The 14,141-nt window shown below is 53.3% G+C and overlaps 1 protein-coding gene across 1 annotated transcript; it reads right to left on the bottom strand.

The window, feature by feature from the left end:
- Positions 1 to 3,706: 3,706 nt before the first annotated feature.
- On the bottom strand, positions 3,707 to 10,689 carry TEX261 (testis expressed 261). Its single transcript, XM_077280358.1, has 6 exons — positions 10,038 to 10,689; positions 8,275 to 8,354; positions 7,891 to 8,044; positions 6,153 to 6,220; positions 4,552 to 4,654; positions 3,707 to 4,177 (listed from the first exon to the last, which is right to left on the bottom strand). Exons 1-6 carry the CDS (start codon positions 10,105 to 10,107, stop codon positions 4,062 to 4,064), a joined length of 591 nt encoding a protein of 196 aa, XP_077136473.1. The 5' UTR covers positions 10,108 to 10,689; the 3' UTR covers positions 3,707 to 4,061.
- Between the last annotated feature and the right edge of the window lie 3,452 nt (positions 10,690 to 14,141).

Consider the following 14,141-nt stretch of genomic DNA (forward strand, 5'->3'; position numbering starts at 1 on the left):
TTAGAGGATGATGGTAGAAAACCTCTATTTTGCTTATCCCACTCTTTTTTTACTATTTCTTTAATAGTTTTTATGACGGGGAAGGACCTACGTTTCCTCTGTCCTAACCCCGCGAACATGATGTCCTGAGCCGATTTACTTTCTTTCTCATCTGAGCACCCCATCGTGCTTCTGACAGATTTTATTAAATTGTCCACACTGCTGTTGGGAAGACAAAGTCCCCCTTCAGTCTCGGATGAGCTCGGCTGGGATTCCGCTTCACCTGAGGATATACATACATCCTCTGACTGTGAACTGACTGGAGATTTGGACCTACTAAGCTGACGGGTACTGGTGGTACTTGTCTGCGCCAACCCCTGCATTTCTTCCCGGATTATGGCTCTGACATCTAATGGAGTCATTATGTTTTCCTGCCGTAAGGTTTGCATGATACACTCCGAACAGTTTTTTAACATAATCATCCGGGAGGGGCTGCGTACATAAAGCACATTCCTTGTGCTTGGACTTGTGTGTCCTTTTCTTAGTCTAGAGGAAAGATACAGGAGGAACATATATCAGCATATAGGAAGAGACTCTTTCAAAAACTCACCCAGTGAAGCTGACAGGTACCGGTTCTGGAGGCGGATTTCGTTTGGTGGTAGAACCCTTCTCTGGAGGTCGACCACCACTCTTTGTGCTGCTCCTAGCGCTTCTCTCCTTGCTAGGAGAACGCTGTTGCACTGCGGGCAAGTGCGCATCGTCGGCCGGTGAAGCCATCTTACACACACCGGCCCGACGCTAGCGCTGCATTTTTGAATCTGCCGCCCATTCTCCTGCCTCCCCGGACCAACCCGGAAGTGCTCCAGCGACTTCCGGGTTAGACGCGCCGCTCTCACTCACCATGCGGCGGCTAGGGATATTAAGCCGGCCGCAGCAGCGCGCGCGTCCTCACGGTGCCGGGCAGACCCACGGTGACCGGACCCGGACCGTGGATGCTTGGCCAGACGAGGGGGGAGGCTGCAAGCAGGGGCTCCCCCGCCGCTGCTTCTGGAACCGCAGCCCCTGCCGTTCCCTCAGATACCGACGCAGGCGGGTGCATGGCCCAGGGATCCTCTTCATCTGTAGGTAAGCTGGGTCCCTGTAGGAACAGGAAACCTAAACTGAGGAGGAGAGGGGACCGCCTCCTTTTATTCTGTAGGTTTCCTGTTCCTATGGGGCGGATCCCTCTCTCTCATGTGGGGTGCTGTCGTGGCGAAGGGTAAAAGTTGCATATGTTTTAAGTTTTGTAGGGTGATAATGAACATCCAGAAAGGGAGTTCTGGTTATATCACAAGTGGATCTCAAGAACACAGTGATCGAGATCATCCCTTGATGTCAGCAGTTTACAGTCCGAGGACAATGGTCCACGAGGGTGGTGTAGTGATGGATTGCCTCCAGGGAGTTGATGGCCTGTTTTCCGCTCTTCTGCAGCCTTCTCCGTCCCCAGGTCTTAATCCTATAAAATCATCTTTGGGATGTTCAGTAAACGTCAATGCCTTTCTCTAATCTCCGGCCAGTGATCCTATGCGCGCAGACGGGACGGAAATCATCCAGAACGACTGAATTACCCAGTGGAATCTGAGCAGCAATCAATGACCGCGATCCTGGAGGTGAAGGAGATCCGGCGCGCGTCATCAGGGCATCTTGAATAGAGCGGCCATTCGGAGTCACCTTCGGCAACGTTTAATCACTTATAAATGATACAATTGTTCCGAGATTCTAATACCCTGAGCGTAGGACCAAATTAATTGTAGGTCAACGTAGGGCAAAAGGTAAAAAGTTTACACGCAGCTTAGTCTTTAAGAAGATCACAGTCATCGTTAATGCCAGCGTCAATCTGCTGCGCGTAAAGCCGTCATCTATGTAATGGAGCATTTACATTCATTCTGCAAAAGCCTGGCTGTTCAGCTACTAGAAAAAGCGCCAAAAAGGAAGAGAAATGAAAGACTGCCATGATGTGATGACTCAAGAGCCCTTATAAAGTCAGCAAGTTTCCACAGCCGAAACTACTTACACATCGCGGAAAAAAAAGCAACATGTTCATTAAATATGTGGAATTGCAGGGGATTCCGCACACCTAGGAGTCCATTGATCTGCTTACTTCCCGCACGGGGCTGTGCACACCATGCGGGAAGTAAGCAGATTATGTGCGGTTGGTACCCAGGGTGGAGGAGAGGAGACTCTCCTCCACGGACTGGGCACCATATAAGTGGTCAAAAAATAAGAATTAAAATAAAAAATAGTGATATACTCACCTTCGATGTCTTCCCGCCTCTCCGCTACATGCTGCCGCTTCGGTTCCTGTAGCTGGTGTGCGGTGAAGGACCTGTGATGACGTCACTGTCTTGTGATTGGTCGTGAGCGGTCATGTGACCACTCACGTGACCGCGACGTCATGGAAGGTCCTGCGCGCACACACCATCTATACGGAACGGATGCCGGTGAGGAGATCAGCTGTCTGCGGGTGAGTATAAGCATTTTTTTTAATTATTTTTAAACATTCTATCTTTTACTATAGATGCTGCAAAAGCAGCATCTGTAGTAAAAAGATTGTCACACTTGTCAAACAGTATGTTTGACAAGTGTGACCAACCTGTCAGTCAGTTTTCCAAGCGATGCTACAGATCGCTTGGAAAACTTTAGCATTCTGCAAGCTAATTTCGCTTGCAGAACGCTGAAAAAAACGGAAAAAAAACGCAAAAAAAAAATGCGGATTTCTTGCAGAAAATTTCCGGTTTTCTTCAGGACATTTCTGCAAGAAATCCGGACGTGTGCACATACCCACAGCGCCTTTGCCTGAAGTCACACATCGTAGAGGATGTCAGTCAAACAGGAAGAATACAGCTGGAGTGGAAAGGCTTCAGATCTACCATAGCTCTTCAGCCTCATTTACATAATCAATTAAAATGCTGATATCTCAGTAACAGAGGAGCAGAACGGTCATGTAAAGGTATTGCTGGACTGGTCTTTGAAAGAACTACATATGCATATAAATAATTCTTTCTGGACTACGTCAATGATACGGACACGTTCAGGACAATCTTATGGTCATGTTTTATTAGAAATGCGCACCCTTCGGCTTTTACAAGCTCTTGTTTCCCTGCAGATTGCCGAGAGGAAATTTTGTAACTTTTATCTGAGGCACAGACCACAACAAAGCAGCGCTGATGTGGTCATAAATCAGCTCAGAAATAGATAAAATACAGAAGAGCTCACTGATAGTTTGTGAGTTAACTCAGGGGAACCTGCACAATCCAAACTGCGCCAAATATTTAATGGAGAAAAAAAAATGACACTTTAGATTGACTCTCCCTTTAATGTAGCGCCAACTGTTGGGTTCCTCAGCACCATCTATGCGTTTATAACTATTATTAAAGTAGAACTTCGGGCAAAACTGGACAATTTGCACTCGCCTCCGCAGCCAACCTTGGTGTTTCCCCACTGCAGAAGGACCCAGTTCAGGGGATCCCGCGGACGGGACCTGGTCTACCGTGCCACTCTACATGCCGATAGTAATCAGGGGCAGTCATCTGCTAATCAGAACCCCCCCAAAAATTCCGACTCTCGTTCTCATCCAAACCCAGGGCATGACCTCATGGGGCGACATCGCCAGCCCTGCACCGCCCGCCGGTTGCATTCTTACCGATCTGCCCCATTTGGGCACGTGGCGCTCAGCAGACATCACCAGTAAGAAATAGTGATTTTATTTCACAGGATCAGCTCCGGGCGAGTGCTGAAAGCTCACAATCATTTCCAGTCCGGTCAGACGCCATGCTGAAAACACTAAAGTCACACTTCTTCGATGTTGGCAGAGGCAAGCGGTGACGTCAGACCATCGACGTTGGGGAGAGGAGCATCTATTGGCACTAATTACAAAAATAACAAACTGCCATCATATCCTTCCCCGTGATTGTTCATACACCGAATTCAGGCAGTCGCCAGGCAGCCCCTCCATCAGTCTGTGCTGCCCTCCCCCATCATCTGCACGCTCCGTGGTGCGATTAAACATGGCTGACGGCACAAGCTTCCAACGATGGCCGAGCTCAGTACATCTTCTGCCGGCTGGGAAGGATGGCCTCCTTGATGAAGGAGAAGATGATGAGGATTCCTGAGCGCTTCCCTCTCTTGCCCTTTGTGAAATAGTTTGACACGACGTCATCTGCGGGACACAGAGAAGAGTTAGGATGAGGAAGATGGCGGCGGAGCCGTATGGTAAGCGCTCAACTACCGCAACTCAGAGACCAGTGACAGGCAGCTGCCGCAAAGGCAAGATAAAAAAGTGGAGGCGGAGAGGTGAAGGTGGCATAACCTGTATTAGTCGGGTGCATGTGGGCTACTTTCTCCCTTGAAAATAAAAGGATACCATGAAGGCAAAAATCCCTTTCTAGCTTCAAGGGTGTTTTATTTACCATGAACATGTCCTCGTAATGACAGGACATAGTGACCCGGCCCCTGGGACCCCCACAGATCCTGATGAATGGGCCACAACACTGGACCTTCATGGGCGCGGTGGAACATGGCATAATCTCTTACCTCCATGCGGGATGGTGGATGGCAGCACGTTCTCACCGGCGGAAAGGGACACGAAGAAAGCGAAAGGGACGAGCCAGAGGCAGAAGGTGAAATAAGCCAGAACCTGCAGAGAAATGAAAGGCGATCAATACGACAACGCATGGCCTGAGAAAAAGATTGTAGCCACTAGTGAGCACTAATGGGTTATACTGGGAGGACAGATTACAGCCATGATCAGCAGTAGGCCAAAGTTCACACCAATTACTGCAATCAGTGTCCTTGACAGATTAGCGGTAAATCTGCAGCTGAGCCATGTGTGTCCGGAGCAGGAGATGAATCCGCGGCAGGCGGCTTCTCCTCTGCACAGGAATATTGGGGTCCGGGGTCATCAGAGGGTCCTGAACTCAGGATGTGGGAATGTTTACACTTTCATGTATCTGCTCTTTACCTTGCACCGGCGCCATTATGAGCAAGACGGGAACATGTGCAAAGGATCATATCCCAGAACCGGGCAGAGCATAGTGCAGTGTCTGCAGCTGGTGGTGATGTAGGGGAGGTTGTCACCCCCGGATACAGCTGGCGGTGATGTAGGGATGGTCATCATCTCCGATTACAGCTGGCGGTGACATAGGAGATGTCATGCTCCTCAGTTACAGCTGGCGGTGACGTAGGAGAGGCCGCCTTCCTCACTTACAGCTGGCGGTGAGGTCGTCGTCCTCCTCAGTTACAGCTGTCTGTTGGTGACGTAGGAGATGTTGTCCTCCTCGGTTACAGCTGTTAGTGAGGTAGGAGATGTTGTCCTCCTCGGTTACAGGAACACCGTAGGAAAATCATTTATTTATTTTTAGCAGGTATAATAAGCAGCATTGGCGTTAAAGAAGAAAGTGCCGAACATGGCGGCACGGCTTTACATGGGGATACTGTGAATTAGCTTCCCAGTAACTGGAATTATCTGCTTGACACATGCAGCCCCCTTCACAATCTTCTGTTCAGTGACATCAAACATATATACAGCTCTGGCGAAAATTAAGAGACCACCACATCAAATCCCTGTCATGGCCGCCCAATCTCCAGGCCTGAACCCCAGTGAAAACCTCTGGAATGTAATCAAGAGGATGATGGATAGTCACAGGCCATCAAACAAAGAAGAACGGCTTACATTATTGTACCAGGAGTGGGATAAGGTCACACAGGAGCAGTGTGAAAGAAAGGTGGAAAGCTGCCAAGACGCATGAAAGCTGTGAGTAAAAATCATGGTTATTCCACAAAATATTGATTTCTGAACTTTTCCTGAGTTAAAACATTAGTGTTGTTGTTACTAAATTATTATGAACTTGTTTTCTTTGCATTATTTAAGGTCTGAAAGCACTGTTTTTTTGTTTTTTTTTTAATCTTCATCACTTCTCCTTTTCAGAAAAAAAAATACAAAATGTATTGCTTGGAACTTCGGAGACTTGTTGTCAGTAGTTTATAGAATAAAAGAACAATTTACATTGAACTCAAAAATATACCTATAAATAGAAAAAAAAAATCAGACAAACTGAACATTTTGCAGTGGTCTAATTTTTGCCAGAGCTGTATATACAGTCACCCTTACAGTGTAGGTCGGTGCAATGTCTTACCTCTGAGAACGGATAATACTCTTCTGCAAAATGCTGGAAAGCCAAATAATGATTGAGCACCACCAGAGCTGCCGGGAGAGAAGAGAGGGAAAATGAAGGCTGAAGACAGCGCTCATCCCCGGGATTCAGATGTGCATGACCTCCCCGCAGCGGGAGCCAGATGTACACAATCCCCTCCCCGCACCGGGAGCCAGACGTACACAATCCCCTCCCCACACCGGGAGCCAGATGTACACAATCCCCTCCCCGCACCGGGAGCCAGACGTACACAATCCTCTCCCCGCACCGGGAGCCAGACGTACACAATCCTCTCCCCGCACCGGGAGCCAGACGAACACAATCCCCTCCCCGCACCGGAAGCCAGAGGTACACAATCCTCTCCCGCACCAGAAGCCAGACGTACACAATCCTCTCCCCGCACCGGGAGCCAGACGTACACAATCCTCTCCCCGCATCGGGAGCCAGACGTACACAATCCCCTCCCCGCACCGGAAGCCAGACGTACACAATCCCCTCCCCGCACCGGAAGCCAGACGTACACAATCCCCTCCCCGCACCGGAAGCCAGAGGTACACAATCCTCTCCCCGCACCGGAAGCCAGAGGTACACAATCCTCTCCCCGCACCGGAAGCCAGACGTACACAATCCTCTCCCGCACCAGGATCCAGATGTACACAATCCTCTCCCCGCACCAGGATCCAGACGTACACAATCCCCTCCCCGCACCGGAAGCCAGAGGTACACAATCCTCTCCCGCACCAGAAGCCAGACGTACACAATCCTCTCCCGCACCAGGATCCAGACGTACACAATCCCCTCCCCGCACCGGAAGCCAGAGGTACACAATCCTCTCCCGCACCAGAAGCCAGACGTACACAATCCCCTCCCCGCACCAGGAGCCAGAAGTACACAATCCCCTCCTCGCACCGGGAGCCAGATGTACACAATCCCCTCCCCGCACCGGAAGCCAGAGGTACACAATCCTCTCCCCGCACCGGGAGCCAGATGTACACAATCCTCTCCAAAAACCAGGATCCAGACGTACACAATCCCCTCCCCACACCAGGATCCAGACGTACACAATCCCCTCCCCGCACCGGAAGCCAGAGGTACACAATCCTCTCCCGCACCAGAAGCCAGACATACACAATCCTCTCCCGCACCAGGATCCAGACGTACACAATCCCCTCCCCGCACCAGGAGCCAGAAGTACACAATCCTCTCCCGCACCAGAAGCCAGAAGTACACAATCCCCTCCTCGCACCAGGAGCCAGAAGTACACAATCCCCTCCTCGCACCGGGAGCCAGAGGTACACAATCCCCTCCCCGCACCGGAAGCCAGAGGTACACAATCCCCTCCCCGCACCAGGAGCCAGAAGTACACAATCCTCTCCCCGCACCGGGAGCCAGATGTACACAATCCTCTCCCCGCACCAGGATCCAGACGTACACAATCCCCTCCCCGCACCAGAAGCCAGACATACACAATCCTCTCCCGCACCAGAAGCCAGACGTACACAATCCTCTCCCCGCACCAGGAGCCAGAAGTACACAATCCTCTCCCCGCACCGGGAGCCAGACGTACACAATCCCCTCCCCGCACCGGAAGCCAGAGGTACACAATCCCCTCCCCCACCAGGAGCCAGACGCATACAACCCCCCAACCCAACCGAGAGCCAGACGCATATAACCCCCACCACCATCAGAGGACACCGCGGCTCTGGACGAGGACACTCACCGCATGAGAGGATGAAGTTAGGAGACGTCAGCATAATAAAAGGGAAGGTTTGCAGAAGCCCGAAGTACACGACGTTGGTGAAGAGGCCGACGCCGATCATGACGAGGGGGAACTTCTCAAATAAGTAGAGGCCGACGAGCACCGCTGTGGAGAACTGTGAGACGAGAGATCAGGTCAGACACTGACCGCCATATTGACGCCCTGCAGATCATTACATGTCCGGAGCCAGTTACATCAGATGAGTATATAGACACTAATGGGGAGATCTCAGCCCTGAGACCGGCAGAATTATGAATGCAGCTCTGGAGTACTGACAAAGGCATAAACCTCCCGGTAGGGCGGACATCACAGGTGAAGGCGACCGTGGTGGGATGATGAACTCACCCAGATCATGTACTTGATGATCCTGCTGGTGGCCACCGTGTATTCCTCGATCAGCTCCGCCAGGTAGTAGAGGCCGGCGGCTGCAACACAGAAGCCAGAAATAATGAGGAGGAACAGAAAGTAAATGCAACATGATGGGGAGTCACTGCTCCTAAATTATGACTATGGGGGTGAACACTTCTGCAACCAGGAATTCTATATGGTAGACACTGGCGTTCATTACACTCCAGGAGACGGGTGGCATTGGCATCTTTCTGTGTAGTGATTTGCCCACAGTTTTGGCATCTACTGATAGAACGGTGTGAGAACTGTTTTTTTTTTTTTAATAAGCGCTGGTTTCCAGTGAAGAGTTGGGGGACGGTCCAATAACAGTCGGCCTCCAGTTATCCACACGCTGAGGTTGGGTCTCAGTTCCAGTTGTTGGATGGAAAAGGGGCGAGCGGTTCTCAAACCGAAACTCTCTACAAGCTCGCGCCGAGGGGCCCGGGGCAGAACACCGCAGACCGAGGGGCCCGGGGCAGAACACCGCAGACCGAGGGGCCCGGGGCAGAACACCGCAGACCGAGGGGCCCGGGGCAGAACACCGCAGACCGAGGGGCCCGGGGCAGAACACCGCAGACCGAGGGGCCCGGGGCAGAACACCGCAGACCGAGGGGCCCGGGGCAGAACACCGCAGACCGAGGGGCCCGGGGCAGAACACCGCAGACCGAGGGGCCCGGGGCAGAACACCGCAGACCGAGGGGCCCGGGGCAGAACACCGCAGACCGAGGGGCCCGGGGCAGAACACCGCAGACCGAAGGGCCCGGGGCAGAACACCGCAGACCGAGGGGCCCGGGGCAGAACACCGCAGACCGAGGGGCCCGGGGCAGAACACCGCAGACCGAGGGGCCCGGGGCAGAACATCGCAGACCGAGGGGCCCGGGGCAGAACATCGCAGACCGAGGGGCCCGGGGCAGAACATCGCAGACCGAGGGGCCCGGGGCAGAACATCGCAGACCGAGGGGCCCGGGGCAGAACATCGCAGACCGAGGGGCCCGGGGCAGAACATCGCAGACCGAGGGGCCCGGGGCAGAACATCGCAGACCGAGGGGCCCGGGGCAGAACATCGCAGACCGAGGGGCCCGGGGCAGAACATCGCAGACCGAGGGGCCCGGGGCAGAACATCGCAGACCGAGGGGCCCGGGGCAGAACATCGCAGACCGAGGGGCCCGGGGCAGAACATCGCAGACCGAGGGGCCCGGGGCAGAACATCGCAGACCGAGGGGCCCGGGGCAGAACATCCTGGATTAATGCAAAACTTTCTCCATCACACCGGTTCCTCCGCCCCGTGCAGGCAGCTCTACGCCCCTCCATCTGATACCTGGCACTGAGCACTGTATGGAGCTCAGCAATGAGTACGGACGGTGGTCAGGGCCGCACATTTCTGACTATTTCCATAATTGATCTGTTGATGGAACAGAGCAGCCCCATGTCAGCGCCGGGGTGACCATCAGTGAATAACGAGGAACGACCCATGGGATGGTGAGGTCGTCATCTCGCCCCGATCACGATCATCACAGTGAATGAATCAAGTGCAAGAAAACTCGGCTCACAAAGAGGAGGAGAACTATCCACATCTGGTGGGAAGAAGCAGCCGGGAAACAAACGTCACCACAGCGGCCTCATCAGGAAGTGAAGGCTGCACCGACACATTGCAGCAGTCAGTGCAGGACACGGAGCTGATAGCGCTCTGTACACGGGACACAAGATAACAAGGAACTCACCTATGGCCAGAGTGACAAAGGCCACCTGGATGAGCAGCGACAGCCAGCTGAGCACGTAGATGAACCACATGGCGCCGCTCCTGCACCACGGGGGGCTGCAAACTGGCTGTATGGGGATCCTCACTGCTCCCCCTCTGCCTCCTGATCACCGGGCGACCCCTGATCCCCGAGCGAACCCTGATCCTTGAACGGATCCCTGATCTGAGCGGACCCCTGATCACCGGGCGACCCCTGAATCTCCGAGCGGACCCCTGATCTCTCAGCGGACCCCTGATCTCTCAGTGGACCCCTGATCACCGGGCGACCCCTGATCTGAGTGGTCCCTGATCTTTGAGCGGACCCCTGATCACCGGGCGACCCCTGATCTCTTCCCACCACTGTCTGACGACCCCTGTCCTCTGCCTCTAGTCTCTGCTTACCTACCAATGCAACAAAGTATCACAGCCCCCCAATGTGCTGCAACACAGTCTGACTGCCCCCCACACGCTGTATGATGCGCCCCACTCCCCGGCGCCGCCTGTCGCTGCCCCTCCGCCCTGCAGCCCCTCACCGGCCGCTCCCCATCCAGGCTTCGCTCCCTTCACTTTCCCTCCAGTAATAGAGCTGGACGCGGCTGACTCCCCCAGGAACCATAGAGAGGAGCGGTCAGGACACTTCCGGTATACGTGACGCTAAAAACCATAGAGACGTTACGTAGAAAGACGCGGCTGAGAGAATCACATTCCGCCATCATGGAGAAGGGCAAATGTAGCGAAATAAAGCGCGGGCGCTGCCAGTACTTGGAGGTGGGGCTTGTGAAGTGAGCTGTGACTGGCTCCCCTGTAGCTTGCAGGATATGTAAGGGAAGCTGCCATTGGTGGACTTGTTACCATAGCAGCGGTAGCTTGCCAACTAGGCAGAGTTCACTCGTATCAAGCGGCCTCAATAGTGAAAACTAAAAGAATCGAAGCATTTGTCTTCGTCCACTAAAATTAAATAAATTAAAAATAAACATATTAGGAATTGTAATAATAATAATAATAACAACATCTGTAGCAGAGATGTGAAATAATCGGTTTGAAGCATTGTATGCCCCGGAAGCATGTGATTTGTATACTTCTGACCACATTCCGACTAGACGTGCCCGGCCGCGCTCAGTTCATTATCATTGAGTGAGGCCACACACGTCTAGTCAGCACGTGACCGCATGTATGTAAATCGCCAGCACGAGAGAATCCTGACAGCGAGCAGGGCGCACTGAGAAGTCACAAAGAATGACTGCAGACTCATCACAAACCTGGACATCCCCTTTAATGCTCCGAACATAAATAGAAACATGAGAGTTAGTATCACAAATAACATTTACATCCAGGTACCTGATAGATGACATCAGCTCAGGGATCATTCTCCTTTTCTTCATCTGTTCCAGACCCCACGATGAGTTTTCTCATCCACAGCCGTCTCTGCAGACTTCCATCTTCTTCGCTCTTTTGCAGAAAGTCTCCACATGATGCCCTTAAAGATACAAGTGTCATTATAATGCTCCTGAATAAAAAATTGCCCCTCACTATATTGTCTGCACAAAATATGACCCCCACACTGTCCCTCTTATGGTACATGCTCTTCACACTGACCTCCCCTTTCCATACCGACCCCCTCTTCACACTGTCCTCTCACACTGTGTCCTCCCTATAGGGCCCAGTATTTATACTGTACTCTCTCATCACACTCCCCCTCCTTGGTATACTGTCCCCTCCTGGCTGTGCCCTTACACTGTCCCTCCATGCTACGCCCCCACTACTCAGTTTCTATTCTGTGCCCACTCACTTTTCTCCCCCCATTCTGTCTCCTCACACTATTCCCCTCCCTCCTCATACTGTCTCCTCTCACATCCCCCCTGTTCACCATACTGTCTCCTCATATATTTCCCCCTCACTTTCTATACTGCCTGCTCACCTGACTCCCCATACTGTGTCTGCACACATCCCATCACCCTCACTCCCGTACTCTGTCCACATACATTTTTCACATCGCTACTCATACTGTGTCCACATGCATTCCCCCGTTCACTCCCCATACTATCTGCACCCATCCCCCATACTGTTTCCTCATACATGCCTCCATTCCCCAGTACTGTTTCCTCATACATGCCTCCATTCCCCAGTACTGTTTCCTCATACATGCCTCCATTCCCCAGTACTGTTTCCTCATACATGCCAGGGCCGTTTCTTCAACAGGGCGGGCAGGGCGGCCACACGGGGCGCCGTGGGGCCGGGGGGCGCAGGAGAGGCCTCGGGCCCCGGTGGTCCCCTGCCCGCTGCTGCTGCTGTTTAAGGGCTGTCAGGGGCGCGGATGCCGCGCTCAGTGCTGAGCGCGGGCGCGCCCTGCCCGAACTCAGCTGCAAATCTGACAGCTGAGCGGTCAGATCATCGCCTCGCGTCGCCGCGCCCCCCCCCCCGCACCGCACATAATGGTTGCGGCCACCTCGGCGCCGCCACTCACCCATACCTCCCAACCGTCCCGATTTCAGCGGGACAGTCCCGCTTTGGCACCGGGGTCCCGCTGTCCCGCTTCGGGCATTTAAAATCCCGAATTTGCGGCCGCCGGTGAAGCCCCGCCCACTTCCGGGACGTAGAGAGAGCCTGTTTTTTTTTTTTTTTATATAAAAGCTGCCTCCTGACCGCCCGCGCAACACCCCCCCCCCCTCCCGCCCCCTGTGCGGCGCTGCCACGCTGAAGGAGAGAGCCTGCAGCAATCAAGAAGAAAGGTCAGCGATTCACTACCTCTGGCTGTGTGTGCACGGAGCTCCGGCTTCTGCTCTTAGCTGCTATCCCGGCAGAGAAGGAGAGACGGGGGAGGTGCCGGGATAGTGCAGAGCTGTGAGCAGGAGACTGAAGACTTCAGCAGAGAGCTGCACATGGACATCAGCCGCCCCTGCATCACAGAGGAGATTGTGTGTGTGTGATGTGTGTGATGGCTGCGTGTGTGTGTGTGTGATGGCTGGGTGTGTGTGTGTGATGGCTGTGTGTGTGTGATGGCTGCGTGTGTGTGTGTGTGATGGCTGCGTGTGTGTGATGGCTGCGTGTGTGTGTGTGATGGCTGTGTGTGTGTGATGGCTGCGTGTGTGTGTGTGTGATGGCTGCGTGTGTGTGTGTGTGATGGCTGCGTGTGTGTGTGTGATGGCTGCGTGTGTGTGTGATGGCTGCGTGTGTGTGTGTGATGGCTGCGTGTGTGTGTGTGATGGCTGCGTGTGTGTGTGATGGCTGCATGTGTGATGGCTGCGCGTGTGTGTGTGTGTGTGATGGCTGCGTGTGTGTGTGTGATGGCTGTGTGTGTGATGGCTGCGTGTGTGTGTGATGGCTGCGTGTGTGTGTGTGATGGCTGCGTGTGTGTGATGGCTGCGTGTGTGTGATGGCTGCGTGTGTGTGATGGCTGCGTGTGTGTGATGGCTGCGTGTGTGTGTGATGGCTGTGTGTGTGTGATGGCTGCGTGTGTGTGATGGCTGCGTGTGTGTGATGGCTGTGTGTGTGTGATGGCTGTGTGTGTGTGATGGCTGTGTGTGTGTGATGGCTGTGTGTGTGTGATGGCTGCGTGTGTGTGATGGCTGCGTGTGTGTGTGATGGCTGCGTGTGTGTGTGTGTGTGATGGCTGCGTGTGTGATGTCTGCGTGTGTGTGTGATGGCTGCATGTGTGTGTGATGGCTGCGTGTGTGTGTGTGTGTGATGGCTGCGTGTGTGTGTGTGATGGCTGCGTGTGTGTGTGTGTGATGGCTGCGTGTGTGTGTGTGTGATGGCTGCGTGTGTGTGTGATGGCTGCGTGTGTGATGCATTTGTGTCAAAGCTGCATGTGTTTGTGAGCTGCGTGCGTGTGAGCTGCGTGCCTGTGTGTGAGCTGCGTGCCTGTATGTCATTATACAGTATGGAGCATCATGTGTGGTCATTATACAATATGGAGCATCATGTGCGGTCATTATACAGTATGGAGCATCATGTGCGGTCATTATACAGTATGGAGCATTATGTGTGGCCATTATACAGTATGGAGCATCATGTGCGGTCATTATACAGTATGGAGCATCATGTGCGGTCATTATACAATATGGAGCATCATGTGCGGTCATTGTAC

Source organism: Ranitomeya variabilis, chromosome 1 (genome assembly GCF_051348905.1).
Source record: "Ranitomeya variabilis isolate aRanVar5 chromosome 1, aRanVar5.hap1, whole genome shotgun sequence".
NCBI lineage: Eukaryota > Metazoa > Chordata > Amphibia > Anura > Dendrobatidae > Ranitomeya > Ranitomeya variabilis.